Consider the following 25,154-nt stretch of genomic DNA (forward strand, 5'->3'; position numbering starts at 1 on the left):
CAAAGGATTCTGATAGTCGTCAGCTTTTTTTCTTCCTTCAGAAAATCTATACCCAAAATGATTGACATGGGTTGTTTTTATAATTAACCTTTTGAATATTCATTTTAAAATGAATTTATACAACTTCTGTTCTTGATGTTCTACATCCATGTTTGTTCTCTTTTTTGTTTAAGTATTTATATTTGAAAGAACAGGAGTGAATAAATGATTTGCTACATGAATTCCACTCTTTCATGTGTTCATGCGAAAGACATTGCTCCATTCAAAAGCTCATTAATTAGGTAATAACTTCTGTATTTTGTATTCCACTCAGGTTGCCTTAGAAAAGGTTTTTAACTTTGCTGTTTCAAATATATTTGAGACAAGAGTTGCTGGTCGGATGGTTGCTGACATGTGCCGAGCTGCAGTAAAAGTGAGATGTTATTCTTGAATTTAAAAAAAAAGGATTTAGCTTTGAAACCTATTTTTTTTCTTACATGGGCTTAAAATATGTTGTTACAAGATGATATAATATCATTTCAGTTCTATGAGATTGTGAGTTCTGCTCTGTAATGTAATACTGTGTTTGCTGAGAGTTAAAAAAATTATGAGGTCAGATTTCAAGCCTTAAAAGCTTGGTTTGAATTGTAGCTAGAGCTGAGCTGGACCATGTTCTTGTCCACTTTATCCTTAATTTGTAATAATGCTTTAAGAGTATTTGATTATCAAAAATACGTAGCTCCAGAAAGTCTTCTTGTTTAGATTTATGGTTGGTCATGATGTTTTCAGTGCCGCCCTGAGGAGTCTTTGAAGCTCTTTGTGCCCCATTGCTGCAGTGTAATAACTCACCTTACCATCAGTAAGTTCAAAAGTTACCTAATTGTATTGTATTAGTTTCATTTTGATTGAGTTTTATTGATCTAAAGAATAAAACTGATACTTTAAAATGACAGTCTGTTTTTCTTTATAAAGTAGCTTACTGAGAAGAGTGCTTTGTGGGGGTGGGTGTTTAAGAGGGCTGTGATAACTAATTAAAATGTTTTGAGAAACCATTTTTGAAGAGCAGTCTAACAAACTTCTTGGATGGCATGCTTCATAGAAGCATATTTGCAAGTAGTTCATCATGGAGCTGTCCAGGTGGCAGCTCCTGGGTTCCCATCTGGCTGCTGCTTCTCCCACTGCTCGTACTGCTGCTTGGCTCTTTGGGTTCTCTGCCCCTGGGCCTGCAGCCTGTAGGTAGGGAGGGAAAGGGGAGTACACAGGGCACCTGGGGCTTGCAGCCCACCAGGTGGTGGGGGGTGGCTCCTACTTATTCAGAAGTTGATTTCTGGGTTAATATTTAAATGTAATTAGTTTTATCTGATCACATTGGATTCAGGGACTTCTGGATGGGTGGGAACACATATGTATGTGTGAGATTTACAGGTAAAAGTGTGTGGTTATTAAATATACAGCAGTACAAGTATCCAGATGTCTTCTGTAGCTTATTTGAAACTCTGGACTTAAATGTTTGAAATCATTTAAACCTCCAGTTTGAGCATTTCATTTCAATTTAGGTAACAGTAGTGTTTAATACTTTTGTCCTTAGATGATGATGTCTTGCATGAAGAAGAGCTAGATAAGGAGCTACTCTGGAACCTTCAACTTTTGTCAGAGGTACAATGAAGATCACAATTCTGTTCCTTAATTGAATCATCTTTGCTGTTGAAAGACAAATATTTTACTGCAGCAGCAAACATTCACCCTGTGTTTGAAAGATGCTGAAAGACACTTATGTTAAGCAGGAGTGGATGATATTTACCTTGTGTTATGTACTCAGTCGTATACAACTTCAATAAAACTTTAAAAGCCATTTGCCCTAGCACCAGTAATGATGGAGTGGGATTGCTGCTGCAGGAAAGAAATAAAGAAGCATAGAGAGCAAACTGTATGATTTTCAGATGAACTGGAAGACACTGTTGGTCAAGTCAGAAATTCTGTACATGATGTAGCTTTGAAAGTCCTGGGAGGTTGGGAACAGCATAGAGTCGGAATTTGTAGGAGTCAAACTTATGCATAAGTTTTCATCTAACAGAAGAAAAGGCTGTTTTTGTATTTGCTACGTACTGCCAGTTTGAGATCCCTCCTTACCCCCTTTTTTAAAAAAACAGTAGTTAAAGCCGGTGCATATACTGTATTGGGCTTTTGACCTGGTTTGAACTAAATCATTTAAGTTCACATTTGAATGTTTCTCCCTTTTTTATTAGATTACACGAGTGGATGGAAAGAAATTGCTGCCATACAGGGAGCAGCTTGTGAAGATTCTGCAGCGAACCCTACGCTTAACCTGTAAGCAGGGTTACATTCTGTCTTGTAACCTGCTGCACCATCTTCTTCGTTCTACTACACTTATCTACCCCACAGAGTACTGCAGTGTGCCGGGTGGCTTTGACAAGCCTCTTTCTGAATACTTTCCTATCAAGGCAAGGATTTTCATTTATTTAGAATTAGAGGATTTGTCAAAACATTTAAAAATGCTAAACTATCTTGTTTGTTTTTATTTGAAGATTTATCAACGTAGTGACTATGGAAAGTGTAATTGAAAGATGCTTTAAATGTTGAAACGTGCATTGCAATAGACTTTATTAACTAGTTTTTTAAATAAGATAAACAGAAAATAATAATACTTCATATTGTAATGAGTAGCTAAATGACATGGGACGTACTTCATGTAGTCATGCGAACATACGCAATATTAAATGGTGAAAAGCAAAGACCTATTGTGTTTGTATTGTAATAATATATGGTGAACAGATTTGAGATCCACCCATCTTTACATGTAGCAGTACAAACTGCTGCTACTTTTATGATGAATCAGAAGAGATTTTTGATTCTTTAATATTCCAGCTATTCTTTTAAAGCAAATAGGTTTTTATATCATTTGTCAGAAAAAATCATTAACATAGTAGATATGATTTTCAAAAATGCCATCTTTCTTTTTATCTGTTGATCCAAATCTATACCCTTTCTTTTTATAAATGGAGACATTGCAATATATTAATAATAAAACAAATGCATGTGTAAATAATGAGTATGGAGAATTAGACGGACGTTCCGAGAGTGGTATTTACATATGATGATCAGAGTTACAAATCTACAATGAAACTCTGTTGTTGCTTTTCAGATTTAGTTAAAATAAGATTAGAGGCAGCAGTAGTGTGTCTGTGTGTATATATCCATGTATTTGTGCGCGCGCGCGTGTGTGTGTGTGAATATATATGTGTATATATACACAAGTATACTTGAATTATTTGCAAGTCTGCTGGTGTATATCATCCTTGGGGTGACCTATTGATGTATTACATGCAAACAAAGGACAAATTGTCAGTTGGTTCTCCAGTCTCTAAAGAAGCCTAATCAAGCTTTCATAAAATAAAATCATTGTAGGTCTCACCATCATTACCTGAAAGCTAATGCAGTTAAGCATTTATATGAAATGAAAATTAAGTCACATAACTGTGCATGCCTTATAGCAAGAATATACCTTGCTTAAATACTTCAAGGTTGATATGCAGAGGAAGCAACAGTCTTAAGTGCTCTTTGTGTCTTTTAAGTGCTTAGCACATGCTTAACTAGCCCTTCTTATACCAACTGGTAATTGTCATAATTTTTTATCTGTTGCTGCTTTTGTCTCCTGGGGGTTTTTCATATCTTTTCTTATCATTCTGTTGATTTTTGTGGAGAGTTTTGGTTATTTTTCCCCGAAGATGGCAAATTAGCAGCAGACTACTTCGTACAACTGTAGTCTTCACTTCGTTCCTTGTACTAGAATGATTTATTTCCAGGGTCTGCTAAACTAAAAGCTTTATAAATATTTGTAAGATCTTATTCATAGAGCACTGCATAGTCTTAGAGAAGGACAGTGGATAAAGAGGCAATTGGCAAGCAGGCTCGGATGATACAACCGTAGCTAATTTGCATCTCTCGGCCTCATAAGCAGCGAAGAGTGTGCTTATTACTAGCTCATTTCACATCTGTATTTCCTCTGAATATGTCAGATCATGAACAAATAATCACACTAAATTCAGTGGTTGGAGGCTAAATGCAGAATTTCTGATGTTCGGTATCTGTTAAGTAGGACAACTCAGCCATGAAAGTAACAGGTCTAAGTTGTTCTGATTTTAGTGTTCATTTTTTGAATATTTAACAGCCCTTTCAGCAGCAGGAAATAGGCTGATATTTTCCCCCTGCCTAACCGGTGGCAGGTTAGGGTGTTATGTCTTGTGGTTGTGTCAGAGGTGACTGTGTAGCTTTACTAATAGGTTGGATGATAGATTTGTGTAGGACAGGTTGGATAGGGATGGTTCTGCCTCTGGCCAGAAGGCATAAACTATAGATCACTTCTGAAGATCTCTTTTGAGTCCTATTTTTGTTATGACTCTGTCATGGGATGATTACAGTCACAAGAAGAGTAACTACATATCAGATGTTCTGTGGCAAGTCTCCAGTCTCTGTTAATTTGCTTACTTTTAAGTATTTGTCTGTGCGCTCCAAATTTGCAGATTCTATAGCGTAATGAGCTCTGCTTTACAGAAATCAAGAAATAAGAGGTACATTGTTAACTTATGGAGAACCATGCTAGCCAGATGCAGCATGAAATGGTTAACTTAAAATTTGTAGAGGCTTTAATTGTGTGCTGAATGAGGAGACCCAATTTCATGATTGTAGCTCAAAATGATAACCATCTTACCAGATTTCAGTCTAAGGTTTTTCTGATCTTTGCTGGAAATATCAAAAATTGAAGTCATAACTAGGCAGTTTCCCTGTCTTTGGGTGGGAAGATTGTCTTGATGCAAATGCAGAAATCTTCAGCTAATTATTCATTTCAAGCTTGTCTTTGTGTTCCAGATGTATTACAGGTTCCTTCCCCCCCCCCCCCCCCTTTGGGTTGACAGCTGTATTTCAGTCTTTCAAAACCACTTAAATTCATATTTAGGAGTGGTTTGTTATTTTTAAAGGAACAGTTTTTTGTGTTTGGAAATAAGTATTCATTTAAATACTTCTTAAACAAGTGTTTTGCTCTATAATTTGCTAAATGGAGAAATGTTCTACTTCTGTTTGTATAGGACTGGGGTAAACCAGGCGACTTGTGGAACCTGGATATCCAGTGGCACGTTCCTTCGTCTGAGGAAATAAACTTTGCCTTTTACTTATTGGATACTTTTCTTCAGCCTGAGCTCACAAAACTGGAACACCATGCAGAAGGAAAACTAGAAATGTCCAGGTTAGTAATATTGTGGGTTACAAAAGGTGACTTTGTATCTAGTTAGTTTGCATTGCTTATGTTAAAAAGTTAGCACCTATTGCACTGGTATTATTAAAAAATACAGTTAAGTGTATAAGAATAACCTCATGATAGCTGCAAATTTATTTCCTTTTTATTTTTGAACTGCCAAGATAAAGCACACTTAAAGTCAGCATATGGAAGTTCTTGCATCAATATGAGCCTCAGTCTAAGAAAAGACTATAGTACGTGGACTTGGCTGTTGTAAAACTCAGATAGTATCCCCTAAACAGGGCAAACACTAAACTGTAATGGTTCTCTGTGAAGCAAGATGTGGGGCTCCTTCTTTCCCACCTTTCTAGGCTCCCATGTATCTATGAAAGCTACTGGGTGTCCTTTGGCTTCTTCCCTCAAGTCCCCAACCAAAAATTTTCTAGTATTATAAAAGCCTTGGTCGGTCGGTCAGTTGGTTGGTCTGTCTGCCTGTCTATAATGCTTTATTTGCACTCTGATTGGCTGACACGTGGTCAATATGAGTGCAAAGAAGCGTTTGGACAGGTGGCAGTGCACCACCATGGTGGCGGGGACACAGGGGAAGGGGCGGGGGAGAGGCCAGTACAGCTGGCCTCACACCCTGCTCCCTGGATGTGGCAGCAGTGGAGCAGATGGAAAGGGCGGGGGATGGGGGAACCACCAGGGCTGGCCTTGGAAGGGGGTGTCCCTTGCTTCTTGGAGGTGATGGCAGTGCCGGGGGGAGCAGGGTCAGGATGCCCCAGGGGATGCGAGGCCACTGGTGTTGGCTTCAGCCTGCCCCTCCCCCTTCTGTCATTACCACCTACAGGGCCTATGAGGCGGTGGGGGCAGGGGAGGAGTGGGCCTGGGCCCGGGCCCAAGGTGGGTAGAGGGGAGGGAGAGCAAGCCCAAGCCAGGGGAGAAGCTGGCTCACCACAGCGGTAGTGGGGAGAGCAGTAGGCCTAGGCTAATGTGGCCTGACATAGCAGCGACTGGGGGAAGGGAGGAGCAGGCTTTCTCTGCTCCCTTGGACCCAGGCCTACTCCTCCCCCACACCCCCTTCCCCACCCCGTTGGCCCTGAGCCTGTTCCTCCTGTCCCCCCACTGCTGTCTGGTTGGCCTGGGCCTGTTGTGTTCATGTCCACCCCCCACCCCAGCAGCCTGGCTTCTTCCCCACCCTCAGGCCTGGTCCTCCCCTACATTGGGCCCAGGCCCCCTCCTCCCCTCCCCCCCCCCCACCATTGTGGTGTGGAGGGGATGAGTGGGCCTGGACCTCAAGCATCAGGAGGGAAGGGGGGAGCAGGCTTGGGGCATTCTTGATGGGCATTTGGATAATATTTAAATAAGAAACCAACAAGAGCAGGAAACTAACCTGGTGTTTACATGTCTTTATTCTGCTTGTATGCTCTAGTTTTGTCTGTATCTGCATTTCTGTGTAAGCTTTTGGTGGCAGGAATCACTTCTTTAATCCAGTGGTGCTCAGTGTTCTGAACATGTAAGCCAGATGAGTGGTGTGGGGCCAGTCTGCAGAATGGGTGAAGCCCTACACTGATCTTTCTGACCCTTCATTTCCAGACTGGGCTATGCATCGAAATTGGGTGCTGTCTGGCTGGTGGAGGCTCCTATCTTTTTAGTTTTGGAAATCTGGCAGTAGCTCCCCTGCTGTACACAGAAGCTATCAAAAAAAGTTGCTAATAGCTACTTCGGTGTATACATTTACAGGCACTTTAATCCTTTTCAGTTTTCCTTTGTAATGAAGTTATGAAATCGGATTTAGTCTGCAGCCTTTTTTACAACTAAAAAGTCTTTAGGTACTGTTTAATCTACAAGTACTAAAGAGATTGCAGTGAAGGATCCTTTAAAATGGAACTGTCTAATACATTGCCATGGCCAAATATAGCCTGGAAAGGTGGGTCATCCAGCCCAAATTTGGGCTTCTCACTGTGGCTGCCATAACCACAGGAGCTACATTAACTCCTTGTCTGCTTGTGCCAACACAATGGCTCTGGCAGTTGCAGTGAGAAGCACTGAATGCTAGATCTGGAGGTCAGTTGTCCAGCTTAGAAGGAGCTCTTCTATCCAGATCCTGCCCATGAGACCATAGGAGTTTGACACGCATCCTTAAAATAAATCTGAAACCAAAAATAAAATAATTGCATAGTAATCTCTGGATCATCATGATTACAACATCACTCTTACGCTGCCAGAAAAGCTTAGCATGTTTAAAAAGAACACCCCCCCCCCAACTAATATTGTATATGGCTGCTTTCCAGTTTTCCTTTTTAGGAAAACAGTGATTATCATTAAAAAAAAATTACGTCCAAGTGCATTGAATTTTAAATTAAAATCTAGCTCAGTCAGCTTGTCCATTTTACTATGATAGAGAAATACCAAAATAGCATTATTATTGCATATTTCTGTAACATTGTGACTTGCTTCACAGTGGAATATGTTATGGGCTGAAGAACACTTACTTAGTTCTGCTTATGGTGGACAATTTTTTTAAAGTTTAGATTTGGATATTGGACTAGCTAATGTTATCGGGTATTGTTTTCAGATTTAGAAAATCAGGATTATCTACCATTTAAATGAAATTCTTTATCTCAAAGTGCAGGTATTTTCTCTTACTCTAACAATGTAGAATAGCCGATTATAACACAAACAAAGCAGAGGGTTATGGCTTTCTGACAGAGAGATCCTTTCTCAGCTTTTGTCAAGTGGTCTTCTAGATTTGCGAATTAGAGCAGATATTTTTAGTGAGGAGAAACTTAGAAGTTGACCAAAAGAAAATGCTGTCATTTCTAGAACTTAATAAAATTAAAATGAGACTCAATAGAAGAATTAAGTTAGGACAGACAAACGCACAAAAAATTGACTTATGTTTTAAAATGTTTGACTTTCAGAGATGATGTACAGCAGTGTCTCTCTATAGTACACAACTGCCTGATTGGTTCAGGGAACATTCTGCCTCCTCTAAAAGGAGAAAGGATAGCTCACCTGTAAGTAATGTTTGTGATTGTATAATAACAAAATGAAATGTTTTTAAGCTATAAATTTGTAAACGGAGGGTTTAATTTTGTATTTCTAGTCTCATACTGAATTTTAAGATGATTACTTTTAGTAAATACTTGAAAATTAGCTTATCTTATGTTACTAAGGAAGATGTACTGTATTATGCTCATGGCTATAGAAAAACTTGGATTTGTAAGATATGAAATAATACTTAACACTGATTAGTGCTTCTCATGGATAAATGACAATATGCTTTACAAAGGTGGGTAATCAACATTGTACTGATTGTTATTTTACATGTGGAGAAAATCACAGACAGTAACTTACTTGAGTTCAGCGGTAGAATAAGAAAGAGAGGAGTGCTCCTTACTGAGGTTCTGTGCCCATAGCCACTGGACCAAGCAAGGGCTTTCCCTACTAAAACTGCTTATTTATTTAGTGTTCAAGTTTCCATTTAAAATGCCTGTCTTGTCTGACTGGAAATAAAACACATCCACTGTAACTCAGTATGTTAGTGTCTTGCCCTGATTCCTGTCAGGTAGCCTGAAGGAATAAAGCCATCGGCACTCTGAGCTTCTTTTTGAGGACATGTACTCCTTCAAAGCATAATTTGTGACCTCTGCCAAAGCATTTTGTTACATTAAAAGAAAAGGACAAACATGTCCCTTCTTAAAGTTAAGAAACATATATGCCTGAGTAAACACATAGGTCTAGAAGGCAAGTCTGGCTGCCAGCACCAGCAAAAATGTTCTCTGGTAAAGTAAATTGCGATTTAAGGGGTAAAGGGAACTAATATATTTTCTGTTGCCCTGCAGTTGTTCAGGCTTTAATTCAGTTGGTACAGTAGGATAAGCATTTATTAAAGCTTGATTATTGATATTGAGAAATGTTGAAATGTAGAAGTTAGACGTATGCATGTTCTGACTCATGCTCCTATAGCACATTAGTTTGAAGAGCATTTTCAAATACTTCGGTAGGTCTGTGTTCTAGCTTTTATGGGTAGAGCCAATGTGGATTCTGGTAGGATATGGATTCTGAAGTGCTCTGCCCAAACAACAGCCACTTGAAGCATACTTATGGTACTGCTTGGCATCCATTGTCCAGTGCAGGAGGCTAGTGGGGCAGTGGTGACATTCCGATGCTGTTTAATGTGTCATGCAGTACGTTAATCGTAAACACTTCCAGGTGTATGCCAGAAATGTGAGGACAAACATTGGTTTTGCCTTTTGTACTAGGGCCTCAAAAAGGAAGAATATTTGGGTACAGGTTGTTTTTTTGCCCTAAAACAAGTGGAGGAGAATAAGGCACTGTCTACTCTCATATGTGTCAAGGTGGCAAAGAACTCCTTCTCCTGTAACCATCTGTAGGTATGTGAGCATATAAATAGTAAAAAAATATATATTTAATAGTGTGTACTTGTAAGGGGAATTTTCCCACTCGGTTCCTAATCCCTGTCATACTGTGTAGAATCAATATTTTAGTTTGGTGCTGTTAAAGTATAAGCTTCTTATTAAGGAGTGGGAATCTTTAATGTGTTGCAGTTACCATAGCATCATAGAAATTTAGTGCTGGAAGTTTCAGGAGGTCATCTGGTCTTGACCCCCTTCTCAAAGCAGTACCATCACCAACTAGATCATCCCAGCCAAGACTTTGTCTACCTGGGTCTTAACCTCCAAGGATGAAGATTCTACAGCCTCTCTGGGGTAACATGGTCCACTGCTTTTACCCTCCTAGTGAAAGTTTTTTTTGTATCTAATCTAAACTTCTTTTGCTGCAACTGGAGACTGTTGCTCCTTGTTCTGTCATCTGCCACTATTGAGAACACCATCCTCTTTGGAACCACTGTTCAGATATATGAAGGCTGCTATTAAATCCCCTCCCCCTCAGTCTTCTCTTCTGTAGACTAAATAAGCTCAGTTCCCTTAGCCTCTCCTTAGAAGTCATGTCCTGGCCCATTTTTGTTGCCCGCTGCTGGACTCTCTCCAATCTGTCCACACCCTTTCTGCAGTGGGGGGGGGGCTCAAAATTGAACATAGCACTCAAGATGTGCCCTCACTAGTGCAGAATAGAAGGGAATTATCACTTCTGTTGATCTGCTAGCAACACTTCTACTAATTTAGCCCAGTATGCTATTAGCTGTCTTCAGAACAAGAGCGCACTGGTTCATACTCAGCTTAGTGTCCACTGTAACCCTCGGGTCCTTTTGTGCAGAGCTGCTGCTTAGCCAGTCTATCTCCAGCCTGTACCAGTGCATGGGATGGTTCCATCCTAAGTGCAGGACTTCTCACTTCTCCTTGTTGAACCCCATGAGATTTTTTTTGGTCCAATCCTCCAGTTTGTCTAGCTCTCTCTGTATCCAGTCTGACCCTCCACTTGTCTACTACTCTACCCAGCTTCATTATCTGCAGATTTGCTGAGGATGCGCTCCATTCCATCTCCCAGATCACTGGGTTACTGAACAAAACCAGGCCCAGGACTGACCCCACTTGATACTGGCTGCCAATTAGACTTGAGCCGTTGATTACTACTACCCTTTGAGCCCAACAGTTTAGCCATTTCACAGTCCATTCATTCAACCCATACTTCCTCAACTTGTTTGCAAGAATGATGTGGGAGACGGTATTAAAAGCCTTGCTAAAGTCAAGATGTATATCATATCCATTGCTCTCCCTGCATCCATAGAACCAGTCATCTCATTGTAGAAGGCAACCAGGTGTCCAGGCATGACTTGCCCTTGGTGAATCCATGCTGACTGTTCCTGTTCACCTTCTCCTTCGGGTGCTTAGAAATTGATTCTTTGGGGACCTGCTTTATGATTTTTCTGGGGACTGAGTTGAGGCTGACTGGTCTATAATTCTCTGGATCCTCCTTCTTCCCTTTCTTAAAGATGAACACTGTATTTGCCCTTCTCCAATGTCTGAAACCTCTCCCAATTTGCCATGAGTTTTCAAAGATAATGGCCAGGAGATCTGCAGTCACATTGGCCAATTCCTTCAGCACTCTTGGGTGCTTTGTGTCTGGCTTCATTTACTTGTACACATCCAACTTTTCTATGTAGTCCCTAACCTGTCCATTCATTACTGTTGGCTGCTTGTCTCCTTCCTGAACTATACTGCCAGATGCCGTAGCCTGGGAGCTGACCTTGCCTGTGATGGCTGAAGTGAAAAAGGCATTGAGCACTTCACCCTTTTCTGCATTATCTGTGACTAGATTGCCTCCCACTTTCAATAAGGGACCCACCTTCCCCAGATCTTCATCTTCTTGCTGACATGCTTGTAGACATCCTTCTTGTTACCTTTCAAATTCCTTGCTGGCTGCAACCCCAACTGCGCTTTGGCCTTCCTGATTTCATCCCTGCATGCCTAAGAAATATTATACTCCTCCATAGTTTTCTGTCCAAGTTTCCATGTTTTGTAAGCTTCCTTTTTGTGTTAATTCGCTGAAGAGTTCCATGCTAAACTAAGCTGGTCTTCTGGCATACTTGTTAATCTTCCTGCACATTGGGATGGTTTGCTCCTGCATCCTCAGCAGTTTTTTTTTTTTTTTTTTTTTTTTTTTTTTTTTGAAGTACAACCACTCCTGTCCTCCCCAGACTGGCCTCCCAGGGGATCCTGCCTATCAGTTCCCTAAGTGAGGCAAAGTCTGCTCTTCTGAAGTCCAGGGTCCTTACTTTGCTGCTCTCCTTCCTTCCCTCAGGATCTTGAACTCCGTCATTTTGTGGTTTCTGCTGTCCAAAGTTGCCATTCACTTCTATGTTCCTCACCAGTTCTTCTCTGTTTGTGAGCAGTAGATCAAGAAGGCCTCTCCAACACTTGCACCAGGAAGCTGTTCCCAGTGGCTTCCACAAACTTCCTGGATTGCCTGTGTACTGCTGTATTGCCCTCTCAGCAGAGGTCAGGGTGATTTTGAAGTGCCCATGACAGGCTCTGGTTCTCATGGGGGAAACTTGTGCTCGCTGTTTTGGAGAAAGCCTCATCCACCTCATTCTCTTGGTCTTTGGTGTGTAGCAGACACCCATCACGACCTCACTTGTGTTGCTCTCTGATCCTAACCCAGACGCTTTCAACAGGCCTATCTCCAGTTCCACAATGGAGCTCTAAGCAATTGTACGGCTCTTTTACATAAAGAGCAACTCCTCTTCTTCCCTACCTGTCCTTCTTGAACAGTTTATATCCATGTATGGATATACTCCAGTGGTATGAGCTATTCCACCAAGTTTGTTACTTCAGTTGCATCACGGATGCAAGGTTTTCCAATTCTTCCCACTTGTTTCCCAGGCTCCATTCACTACCGCAAGTCATAAGATGGACAAAGGCCTACCTTGGTTTTATACAGCCTCTCTCTCTCTCTCTCTCTCTCTCTCTCTCACATATATCGAATTTATGTTGACAAGCAATAACTACCATTTTCTGTTTGGAGGAACTCCAAGACATTTTTCTCGTCATAAATTTTGTTGATGCTTTTTTTTGTCCCTTTCAAATTGGAGTCCTGATCTGTCAGTCAGATTTGAAATGACTTGGAGTGGTTTTGAAAGATGTGAATGATATTTTTTGCTTCCTTTTTTCTTTGTTTTTTTTATTGCTATCTAATGTAGAAGATTTATAGTAATAACTTGAAAACAAATTTTGGCTACAGAAATTGAGTATCTTTCTTAGTGATTTTTTTTTTTAAACATCTGAATTTCAAATCTCAAGATTTATTGTAGGTGAATGTCCTGTCAACCTCAAATGGTTTGTTTCTTGCTATCAGCTCTTTGGAAGCCCACATATAGGTGACCCTCAGCAGAAAACTTCTTTTGACTTTTTTCTTTAGCTTTAATTTTAATGTCTCAAATGGTAACTTTTCCTAGCAACATGAACAGGTTTTACCTTGGATCTTTTTATGATCCCATAAAGTCTTTTAAAAACCGTGATTAAATCAGTTCTTTTCTTGTTTTTTTTAAGGCTTAATTTAGAGAGGTCTTGAACAGTCTGTTACCTACCAAGAGCCTTCCAAGTCATAAAATCATAGAAATTAAGGACTGGAAGGGACCTTGAAAGATTGGTTCCAGTCCCCCCTGCTCTGGGCAGGAATATTTCCCAAATGATCCCAGCAAGGTATCTGTCCAGTCTTCCCTTGAAGACTTCCAAGGTTGAGGACTGTACCACCTCCTTGGGAAGTCTATTCCAGATTCTGGTCACCCTTACCAGAAATAAGTTCTTACCTGCATCCAACCTGAAACCATCCTCTAACAGTTTATGGCCATTGCTCCTTGTCCTCCCTTGGGGTGCCCTAGTGAACAGATAAATTGAAACTTAGGATCAGCTGCCCACACCCAGACTTGATCCGTCAGCCTTTTTGTTCCAGGCTTACGACTCAGGCCGTTCAGTCATAGAAGTGAAGTGCTTCATCGCCTAAATAAACCTTGTAATTAATTGTCTTTTGCACTTCAGTCAGTGTCTTCAAGAGCTGGGTGACTTTTGGTTATTTGTGCTCTGGTGTTCCAGGGTGTTGTACATAATGGGTCATACGTAAGGAGGGAACCCAGCCATGCACTAATTGGGAGATGTAATATTTTTTGTTCCGTTTCCATTGAGGAAGGGACAGAAAATCTCCTATGCACTAGTTCGTATAGGTAAGTCTGTTCTGGCTACATTTCTTCTGTAATGCTGCATCTAGATTGCAGGGAAACTAAGTGAAACTGCAAGAAACAGTAAAAAGTTGATTTAATCACAGTTGCCTTGTGAATTCATTATTGGAATTTTTTTTGCTTGCATTGTCAAAATATGCCAGAAAGCCCTAGTCACTGAGGCAATAAGGAAGCTTCAGTTTCTCAACTTTACCACTTCAAGTTCAGCTCCTATATCCACTATAATTTTCAACAGTGGTGATTTAGTTTTTAGTTAAGTCAGTGTTTAGAAATATTTGTGAGGCTGCATTATATAGATTGTACATGCAAATTGAATTGTCAAAACCCAGTTTTGAACATTTAAGTTTGCAAAGTTAGTTTTAACACTGACTCACCTATTAGATTCCTTGTTAGAATTCTTCCTGCCCTAAATGTTCCTTTTAAGGTATACACATATATGGCTAGCCTCCTGAACTTCAATCCCTACATAGTGTTAGGGATTAGCACTAAAATAGCTTACAAAGATTTGAAACGTGAATCCCTCTGGTCACTTCTAAGCTGGTACATTGTGCGTATGTTACAGATATGTAGTAGTTCAGCATTAGGGAAACTTTGTGCAGAACAGTGCAAGCCACAAATTTTGGCTGGTTTGTCACAAATTTGACCCTTGTCCTCCCTGAATGTCACATTAATTCCCTTCCTTTGCCTGATCTCCCACTCTTTCTGCTTCCTCACCTGTGCTCCCTGCTTATCTCTTTCTTTGCTTTCTGCTTCCTGCCCTATTTGCTGCTGTGCTGTCTGTCCCTTCCCTGATCTGCCACATGCCGTGCACAGAGGCTCCCTTGCCACTTCTGACCAGTCTGCAACACACTTGCCACCCTGGTATAGGATATATACCGGTGCAAAAAACAGGTGTAGATAAATCCTTAAACTAAATTTAAATAATTTTTTTCTTCAGACAGTGGCAGAGATGATACTGAGTTTGAATGGGTCACCTAGTGGGACACCTAGATGTCCAGATTAGGCTTTAGGATATTAACCTCTGGTTAATAGGCAGTCAGTTAAGTATAAAGAAATTTAAAATAAGAACAGGCCCTTAATTTAATCTCCTTGGAAATTCTGTCCTCAAATCTATTTCCTCAGTTGTAAGGCTCAGTTTCTTTGTAAGGCTCAGTTTCTTAAATACTGTACCACTAAATCAGGAGTGGGCAAAATATGGTCCACGGGCCGGATCCAGCCTGCCAACTGATTGGATCCAGACCGCGGTATTCTGCGTGGGGCTAAGCCCCACCTACTTCTGCTGGGACAGTCTGTGCCGTGCTCTAGACAGTGCCTGCATGCCTGGGCCCTGACCAGTGCGTGCAGTTTCTGGTGGCCTGTTCCCGGTGCTGTTCTGCTCCCCTTGCCTCCAGCAGGATCCACCCACTGAAGCTCACTGCCAGACTGCCTGGACTGGGGCAGCAGGAAGAGGAGTCACGGTTGGAGGTGAGGGGAGCAGAGCAGCACCCAGCCAGCTGCAGCTGTACTGGGAACAGTCCTGCTGAAAGCTGCATGGGTTGGCCAGGGCCCAGGCTGGCAGAGCTGTTCTGCTCCCCTTGCCTCCAGATGCAGCTCCTCCTTCTGTTCCTGCCCTTGCTCCATGGCTCAAAGTGGAGGGAACTTCAATCAGGTGGCTCCTGCCTCTGCATGGGGCTCTGGCTTCAGCTCCCAGCTGCCTTCCACCTTATCTGTCCGCCCACCTGGAGCGGCATAGCACAGCCTGGCCCACAACAGCTCATCAAAACTCCCCTTGTAAGCCTTGGGCTCAAGTAATTGCCCACCCCTGCCCTAACTGGTCTAAATTTCCTAAAGAATCAGAATCTATCCAAGAGATTCAGCATTATATATTCCCGTTTGATTTATGAATCTTCCTGTACAAGTCAGGGAAGATGAGTATTTTATGTTTGTCATTGATATTGCAATAATTCTGTTTCTAAGCTTGGATCTTGGTCTTCATGGGTGTTTTCCTTCTGTCCCTAGCTTGAGGTTAGGCAAATAAACTGTTCCAAGAGCTAACTTCCCAGTTAACTAATGGTTAAAGCTGTGCTTTCTTGTAATTTCTCAGAACTGATGTAACGTATCCTTGGTGTAATGTATTTGTAAGTGGTATAGAACAAGACAGGATCTAAATTGCATAAGAAAGTAATTTATTTTTTATATTAAAGTAGTAAAAATGGAAAATTAATCATAAAATTATAGGTCAGCCACATGGTTAAGAATATCATGAGATCACTACCTGGTTTCAGAGTGCAGGGGTTTGTAGTGAGGTCAGAATTGCCTGTCATAGTTAACCCCTATTTTCATATGCAGTTGCTAGGCTTTATACACAAAAATTGTTTTTGCTCAGTCTTTAAGCTGTTTAATTTGCTATGTTGGTCAAATATAAATAGTAGTCTAAATGACTTAAAATGTTACAATTTTTTCAAGTTCTACTTAACCTTTTGGGTAAAGAAAAAATAGTTTAGAGCTTAATGTAGTCACCGAACTAGATTTTCAGATAACTTCTTGGGTTTAAAGGGTGAGACCTGGTTTTATCCTAGCTTGTACTGTCAATATACATGAATTATCTTTATGGTAGAGGAGTTTTGCCATCTTATTTTTTTGTGGCAGTCTGAGTTAGTTTTGACAAATAATTTGAGAAAATATAATTGAGGGCATCCTCTTGAGTAGGTAGGATCCAGAACCTGTTGAGCTAAGAAGTTTAATTTAGTTTTAAATTCTGTCTTGTATGAGCATTAACAGAGTCGATTCCACTGGCATCAAAATCCATCCATCCTCTATGTTGATTCCCCTTCTACTTTAAATGAATTATGTTGAAGATCTCTCTCATCTTCAAGGAAGAAAACAGTGATGTGTTGTCCCTGTGTAGTCTCATATCAGTCGTAGGTCAGTGGTTCTCAATCTTGTTAGACTCAAGACACCCCTTGGAAAATGCAAGCTCTTAGTAAAAAAATAAAATAAAAATAAAAACTACAGAAAAATAATAGAGCAATTCTTCTGTTGCAAAGAACTCAGACTGCAGTTCTTTGAAAGTTTTTTGATACTATGGATTCCTACTGAATCTCTGGGGTTTTGTGAATCATGTTTGTACACCTGATGTACTAACATTGCTTGGCATCCTCGAAAGATCTCAAGGCACCCCAAGATGCCATGGTATCTTATTTGAGGAACACTGGTCTAAGTTGTTACTATCTTGGTCTGTTTTTGTTTTTTCCCTTTCTATAAGGACTGTTGTAGCACCTGTGTTTCAGAGATTTCAACTTTGTTCAGCTAAAGAAAGGGAAACTACTTCCCCCCACACATCACATTTGTTGTATAGAATGCAGGATTGCAGAATTTAAAATGGTTAGATCAGCTGGAGAGGTAGATAACTTCATGGCCAGCTTTGGAAGCTCTAAAGATTACTGGTTTTGGGCTTCAGTGTGTAAGCTGATTGTTAAGGATTCAGTATTCCTTTTTCCCTGGTGTGAGCGTGCTTTTAAGGGGAACAAATGCTGTATTGTTTGTTTTCATTGGAGTACCAAGTAACACATGTTTCTAGGACTTAATTTCCGAAATTGTTATCCTAAGCAAGTTTATGGGACTTAACTCCTGCTCTAATCCTCATTCTTTAGCAAATTTTGTCATATTTCAGAGTGCTTTTTGACTACTTATAGTTCTTGTTTTTAAGAAAATGCAGTTACTAACTTCTTTGGAGTAGGGAGACCTAGGAATTGCACACTAAATAAACTAGAGGGTGAAGGAGGTAGTCTTGGTAACTTGGTTGCTTCTGGCATAGGGCTTGCATGACTGAATGAAAAATGCAGAGAATGTTAGAACGTAATGCTAGTGAGGTAATGCTGAAGATTTTTGTCAAAATCTTCAGTGGTATGTGGATTATGGCATAGCTTCAGAAATGCTACATGTTTGTCTTGCTGCAAAGTATGTGTATATATACATATAACATTTTGTGTGTGTATATACATATAATGTTTCTACAAACAGTCTCCTGTTAATATCTGTGGGCCTTTTTAATGGCTTGCAATCCCCCCTCCACCTCCACAATGTTAGGAGTTTTTTTTCTATAAATGAATAAGCCTCATGGTGCTACAAATAAGGGTTTCTAATACAGACTGCTTATGAAGCCCTCATGCATTTTTGCCTGTAGACCATCACAGCTAAAACCTGTATCCCTTTTTTACTCTTCTTCATTTGAGCTGCATCTCTAGATTCCCTTCTCCACAACTGAACGTTACTGAATGGTGGCTCTAGCTTTCTTGGGGAAGTAGAAACAGGGTTACTCACTGAGTCACCATTTTTCCTTCTTAAATACACTTTGTTAGGATATGTATTGCTCCGTTTTTGGCACAACTGTTGTAGGAGCTTTTTTTTCCCTCCTCCTCCTCTCCCCCTCCCAACTATCTGGTCACTGAAGACATTAAGACTGAAGGTCAAAGATGAGACCAGTTCTTTTTAATTGTGTAAGGATGTGACATCATACAATGAGGGGCAGGGCTAGCTAACCTCTCTTGGCATCTCCAGGAAACTACCCAGCTCAGCTGGGGGAGCTGCACACTGAAAAGGAAACAGTTACTACTCCACGGTGAGTAACCCTGTTTTCTCCTTGTTTCACCTTCCAACTGTTTTCTTTGACTTTTGACTTGGATTCTTGTATGGTAAAGATAAAATAGTTGTTCTGGCCCATGGTCAAATCCTAAATATGGAAAAACACCTACTTGCAGTTGGGAAAAAGATTCTGTTCAGTTGGTGGAGTCAGAAGGAAGTGAGCTGACATTTTATTGTTGAAGTCTGTAACTTAAACTTAGAACATGGAATGCGTCTGAAGGGGCAAGGTAAAATGTCTGTGAACGTGGGGAGAAAAAACTTAGTTATAAAAAGGATTCAGGTTGGTAGGATAAAGAGTAAATTAATGAATTCCTCATATTAGCTATTGCTGGGGGGGGGGTTGTATTAAGATGCTTTAGCTATAAGTTAAGATGTCCTTTCAGTAGATTATTTTGGCAGTTCCTCTCTGGCTTTAAATAGGTACTGAAATGCAATATTATGCAGGATGGTGGGTTAGTTTCTGTTGTTTGGTTTGATCTGATTTTTGTATAACATGAATTATTGTCTCTTTCTATTTAAAAAAAAAAAATAGTGGACAGGATCTTTCTTTCAGCGTCTGCTTCATAGATATTGAAAATCGCATGTGCCTCTTCAAGTGTAGAAAAAATTACTAGTCAGTAGCTTCAGTAGCTCAATAGCTAAGATCTAGTGCTATATATTACCAGTGAGGAGATCCTAATTAATGGGACCAGGTTGTTACCTTTATTAGTTCTGAATATGATACCTTGCACCATGGGTAGTCCCATTAAGGTCAGTGGGTCAGTTTATGGATTAAGGTGATGCATACATTTAAAGATATGGACATTTTAAGCTTTTGATTTCTAGATATTACCCAAGTTTAAATTGTTACTTAGTCCTTGCACCAGAGCCTGAAGTGTGGTATAGATAGTCTTGACATTGGAAAATGTTTTTCCTGTTGGCTGTATTCTGCAGCAGTATCCATAGGAAGAAATGGGGATGGATGGTCTGCTTGAGGCCTCATAATTTTCTCTCCTGTTTGAGAGTAAAAACAAGAAAATATGAAAAGAAAATATTCCTAGTTCAGGAAAACTTCTAGGTTTGTATAAACTTGTCCTAGTGTTTATTTTCTCTCATGAGTAAAAGAGATGTTTGTGGTCTTTCATGTTTGTCCATTATTGGCATAGAAATTAACTTTAATATTAGGCTTCTGTTACTTGGAACCAATTTTTGTTCCTGGTAAGTTCATTTAGCAGTTGACATGACATACTGTCCTGAAGGAAATTAGTTGTCTCGCATCTTTCTTTAGCAGCTTTTCCTGTTAGCTTGGTGGGGAAGAAGAGACTTTTAGGAAGCACTCTGATTCAGCTGAGACATAGAATCTCCTTTTTCTTCAGTATTATAGATAGATAGATTCTGAATTGGTATGTGTTTTTCTCCAAGAGTAGACTTGGGGTTTTTAGAAGTTCCTATGCTGTTTAGGAAAATGCTGGCTATATAAGAATATCGGCATCTTATTTTAGGAGGGAAAAAAGCTGTTAAACTTTTTATAATGCATCTGGTATGGAAAGGTATTTATTATCAGGCTTCCAACTCAGTGCTAATTGAAATGTAGCAAGGAAGATACAGCTACTGTCTTTAGAAAGGGAAGCTTTCAGTTTAAAGTTGTACTACAATGCCTTTTTAATTGATGTGGGATTAAAGTTAATGTGCTACTATTTCTAATATACATATCAAAATCAGCATGTTGCGTAGCAGGAGCTTATTTTTAAGGTCTTTGGTTTCTCCTGAATTTGTTGATATCCCTAACACTTATCAAAATAAGGATTGTAGCTCCTTGTTCTTTTTTTGGATACCAATGATATATTATTATAGGAGAAACATAACCCACTCTTTGGGTCTTGGCAGAGGAAACCTTTTTAATATACCACCTTAAATTTGGAGAGAGGTAGTTAGCTGCAGTCAGGCAGAAGGCAAGGCAGGAGGGCATCTTTTATAGGAGAAGCCTATTTTGTCAAATGCTATGAAGTAAGCTGTCACCTATGAGTTTGACTCTCTGAACCAATTACTCTATGTGTTGCCCTGCTCTGCCCTGCTTTCTGCCCTAAATCTGGAGGAATATTTCATTTTGTTTTAGTACTGTGTTAGTTGATGCTCTTGTTAAACTATGTGCACTTCTTGGCACATGATCCAACTTCCAGTTAAGAGGCTAATGTTCCTTTTCTTCAATTTTCTTTCTCTTTTGCTTTACTTTCATCCTTAATACATTCCTCAGTTCTGCAGGAAAAAAAGTTGTATTTCCAGTATGGGCTACTTGGTGATACTGCTTGCACAATACTTTAGTGTAATATAATTATGTAGCTCTTGAGCTTTTTTGAAAAGCATGCTGGTGGCTTTGTCCTTGAGGGATTGACTCCATGCACCTTTCAATGTATAGTGTTAGAAACAAAATAAAAAATGTGAGGTGTAGACTAATGGCTCTGCTTTGCCATTAGGTACATTAGGTGCATCAGCTTGCAATGCCATTATCTCCTGTTGCATTTATGCTGCCATGTGCTTAAATCTACGAGAACGCACAGCTGAAAACCTGAGGAGAGTCAAGTCATAGCTGTAATCTTGGATGACCATTTCTTTATAAGGAAAAGCATGTTTTGTGTGTATACACATCTTTTTTTCTTACTTGCATTTTTTTCGTGGCATGGTTAGTAGTAATGGCCTTCAGAGCAGGAATCAGGGTTGAGCTTTATGTACTTCTTGTTTTAAGGAAGGACCACAATTCCAGGAGGGAGGAATGTAATTTAATTCTATACTTAATCTTTCAAATAGAGATCAACTCGGTTCCTTGCCGTCCAGCAGTCTAGATGCGCTGCAGTAATTACCCAGTGCATAATTCTAGTAGCTGTACTTTGCCTCGTGGCCAGTTTAAGTGAAAATGGAATAAAATAGCAGTAACTTGGGTCTAACTTTTGTTAAATAGGATATATTCACCAATTTGGGCTCAAGGTAGCCTTATGTTTCTTCATCTTTTAAGTGAACTACTCACAAGGTATTTGTAGTTTGAGAATCTTAGCTATCTATCATATATTGTTAGTAAATCAAGCCTTGTTAGGCCTCATCATCTAATTTGTTAGTGCAAGTTAGTAAAAATCATTTGGTGCTCTGCTTCCCAATTGTGTAACAAAGTATATTCTCTCTTCATGCAGGGTCCCAAGCCTGGTGTCTTTGGAAGAGACAAAACTTTATACTGGTGTTGACTATGGTAGGTCGATCCTATTTCTATTAAATTGGGTTATGAGAGAATTAATTTCATCTTCTTATTGTTGCTGATGCTGTAAAGCATATCCTGCTTCAGTGCATAGGTGTGGTGTGAATACTGGTCACTAGCCATTTGGAATGGTGATTAGGCCTCTGTGTGTTTCTGGCTAGAGGAGGAGTTGGGAAGTATATGGGCCTGTAGCAATTAAGAGTATATCAGGCACAGAGAATAGTCTGAATACTGCTCAAAAAAGTGGCAGGAAACATCTAAGTGACAGTCAAAGATAAGATGTCCTGGTGGGAGCTAAGAGCTTACCTAATATCTGACAATTTCAAAAAACAAAATGATCTAGTACAGGGGTTGTCAAAAACATACCCCTGGGGTACTTGAGACTGCCCTAGGGGGTATGCATAGATGGGTGGAGACAGAGCACTGCCATGCAGCATCCTGTGCTGCCATAGAGGTGCTGCCTGCCCAGCCAGATGCAGGAGGTGGGGGAAACTCATATGCAACAGTTGCCACCGCTCCGCATCTGGCTGATTGCCTCCCCTTCCTCCCCTACTCTCCACTCAGAGGCTGGGGGTACACTGCTCTGCATTCAGCTCCCAGGGGGTACAGTGATGCAGAAAGGTTGAAAACCCCTGATCTAGTGGCATATTTGCAGAGGCAGATATTGCAACTGATTACACTACTTTAAAAAACAAAGGAGCTGATCCTTCAGCCCTGCACAGCGTCCAGTACTTGCATTTTAATAGTAATTGCTTACTGTGTGAGACCTGTGTCTACCATTTGCATCCTGAGCTCAGAGTGCTTAGTTAAAGAGTACTTTGGGCATCAAAGTCTACTATCTAGCCAAGGGGTTTTCAACCTGTTTTTAAAGAGTGCACCCCTTCTGGTGACAGTGGCTGGATGCAGAATGAGGTGGGGGAGCTGGCACACAGGGACTCAAGGTGGTGGATGGTGGTGGCGGGTGCCTTCTCCCCCCTCCTTATGTCTGGGTGGTGCCTTTGCGGCTGACGCGGGAGGGGCAGGGGGGCTTGCACACAGGGGCTCAGGGTGGAGGCGGCTGCCCCCCCCCCCGATGGTGCTTTTGTGGCCTGCAGAGGGAAGCCACTGCCCTCGCACCCCATGCTCCTGGGATGTGGCTGTGCTCTGTCCTGGCCTGCCCATGCATACCTCCTAGCATCTTTCCAAGTACCCATGGGGGTATGCATACCCTCAGTTGACAACCCCAAATCTAGCCCAAATAGTTCATAACCTTTTCCTTTTCATGATTAAGAATTTGGGTCCTTTGTCACCTCAGCTTATATCAGTATTCGTGCCAGTTCCTGCCATCTGTTTCTAGACATTGTAATGGCCTTTGAACTGGGACTCATCTATTTTTATGAATATGGTGTGTGCCGATATGTGCTTTTGACAGTGTTACTTGGCAGTTAATCCCAGGCAAAAGGGATGCTCACCAGTCATTCTGAATAGTTTGATCTTGCATTTCTCTTGGTGAGGTGCAGAAAGCCAGGCCTGTCATCAAAGAGTTAACTCAAGAGAGACTGGAAATTAAAGAACTGTGGCAGCGCCTATTATAGTAGCATATGAATGCCTCACAATTTTTTAACATGTTAAAACCTTGCACCCCTGTGAAAGAGGGGTGCTGTTATCCCTGTTCTATAGATGGGGAACCAAGGTAAGGGAGGTTCAGTCAGATACCTAAATACTTTTAAGCACCTAATTTATGTTAACTCTTGGTGACAATTAGGTGCCTAAATTTTAATCTAGCCCTTATTTTATTTATTTTAATCTTAATTTTTGAGTAATATGTCTGAAGTCACACAAGCTGCCTATAGGAAATAGGAATGTGAAAGCCAGTCTGCCATTCAGTACTATAAAAGGGATTAGCTTAGTACAAGGAAGATTTTTTTTTTATCAAAGGAAGTTATATTCTTTGTTTATCTTGAAGGGGGTGGTAGGTTCTTCCTGCCTTCAGTCATTCCTACTGTTTGGATTGGTAAAGTACTGCTTTCCCTTCTCCTACAAATAACCAAGGGAAATAGAAACTCCATTCTCTCCTTCTTGCTTAAAGGATAAACAGAGCCTTCCATTCGTTCCTTCTTTCCCAGTCAGTATCCTTCAGTGCTTCTGCACCATAGTGACATGGACAGAACAGTGTGCTTATTTTGCTCTGCCTCTATATGACTGTAGTACTTAACCGCTACTAACTCTGCTTAATGGGTGAATCAGGAACATGTTCCAATCTGCATGGGAGTGCAAGCCACTTCTGGCATTGTCCCCTGGCTCAAGAACCACTGTTGTAATTGGTGAATATTGCTGAAAATGTTGAGAGGAGTCCTGATTAGTACTTTGGTTGCCAAAAGCTGATGTCAGTGCAGTATTTAAATGATACAGAGAACTGGGTGGGGTACCCCATGACTTGGGCAAGGAGGTGCAACAGGCTGCTTTTGTTAAAGGGGGTGTATATGTATATGAAAACATTATTTCCTGTTACTTCGTGTTCAGTACTTTCTTATATCTCAAACTAGTCTTTGCTCATTCATGTTTGCTTGCCCCATACTGTTTTTGTTGATCTATCCTTTTATTACTCTGCTTTTTTTCTAATTCTGTAAAATTTAGAGAACATCTTGTGTGTAATGTACTTGTTGGCTTGTCTAGATTTGTCGAGAGAGAATCACAGAGAAACAATTGCTAGGATCACAAGGAAACTGCTCCGTAAGTATATTTTCATGTAGTCTCCCTAATTTTACATAGAACTTGATTACAAAAACTTAAATGCTTCCTGTTCACTATACTCTTAAATGTCATTACATCACTGAAAATCAAAAAGGGAAAAGTCTGTTTTATGGCCTTTTCTTTGCTGCATGGTTCATGCAACATTTTGAACTTCAGAAAATAAATAAAATGTTGAATTGTATGCAACTGAAAGTTGTTCTTCATATTAGATAACAAGCTTTTATTTCCCTCCCTTCAATGATAGATTATATACTTGATAATTCGGAAGATGATACCAAGTCTTTGTTTCTAATCATAAAGGTAGGTTTAATGTGTGTGTGGGGTTTTTGTGTTTTTTTTAATTTTAATGAATTGCTTGGTTTTACTCAGTGTTTTTGTTTGTTTGTTTGCTTTGGTGACAGATCATTAGTGATGTGTTACAGTTCCAAGGATCTCACAAGCATGAGTTTGATTCCAGATGGAAGAGCTTCAACCTAGTGAAGAAATCAATGGAGAACAGGGTCAGTATATTGTTTCAGGAGGAATTTTTGATTGTTCCTTGATTTTTATTCTTAGTTGCACCGTTCATAAATTCCAATTTAAACTGATAAAAGTTGCAATATAATTACATATTCTAAATATATTATATTATTTTTATCACTGTTTTTATTAAGAAAGATTCTAAATGCTCTGTAATTGTT

The 25,154-nt window shown here is 40.2% G+C and overlaps 1 protein-coding gene across 1 annotated transcript in view; it reads left to right on the plus strand.

Moving 5' to 3' along the window:
* PSME4 (proteasome activator subunit 4) overlaps positions 1-25,154 on the plus strand; it is a 115,564-nt gene that overhangs the window by 46,200 nt on the left and 44,210 nt on the right. The window contains exons 15-24 of the mRNA XM_019549302.1: positions 314-412; positions 769-838; positions 1,568-1,635; positions 2,226-2,441; positions 5,085-5,242; positions 8,158-8,253; positions 21,680-21,735; positions 24,397-24,453; positions 24,719-24,774; positions 24,876-24,974. Of these exons, the coding sequence (XP_019404847.1) occupies positions 314-412; positions 769-838; positions 1,568-1,635; positions 2,226-2,441; positions 5,085-5,242; positions 8,158-8,253; positions 21,680-21,735; positions 24,397-24,453; positions 24,719-24,774; positions 24,876-24,974 (975 nt within the window). The remainder of the gene's footprint in view (positions 1-313; positions 413-768; positions 839-1,567; positions 1,636-2,225; positions 2,442-5,084; positions 5,243-8,157; positions 8,254-21,679; positions 21,736-24,396; positions 24,454-24,718; positions 24,775-24,875; positions 24,975-25,154) is intronic.

The sequence above is a fragment of the Crocodylus porosus genome, unplaced genomic scaffold (genome assembly GCF_001723895.1).
Source record: "Crocodylus porosus isolate Cpor-Errol unplaced genomic scaffold, CroPor_comp1, whole genome shotgun sequence".
Lineage (NCBI taxonomy): Eukaryota > Metazoa > Chordata > Crocodylia > Crocodylidae > Crocodylus > Crocodylus porosus.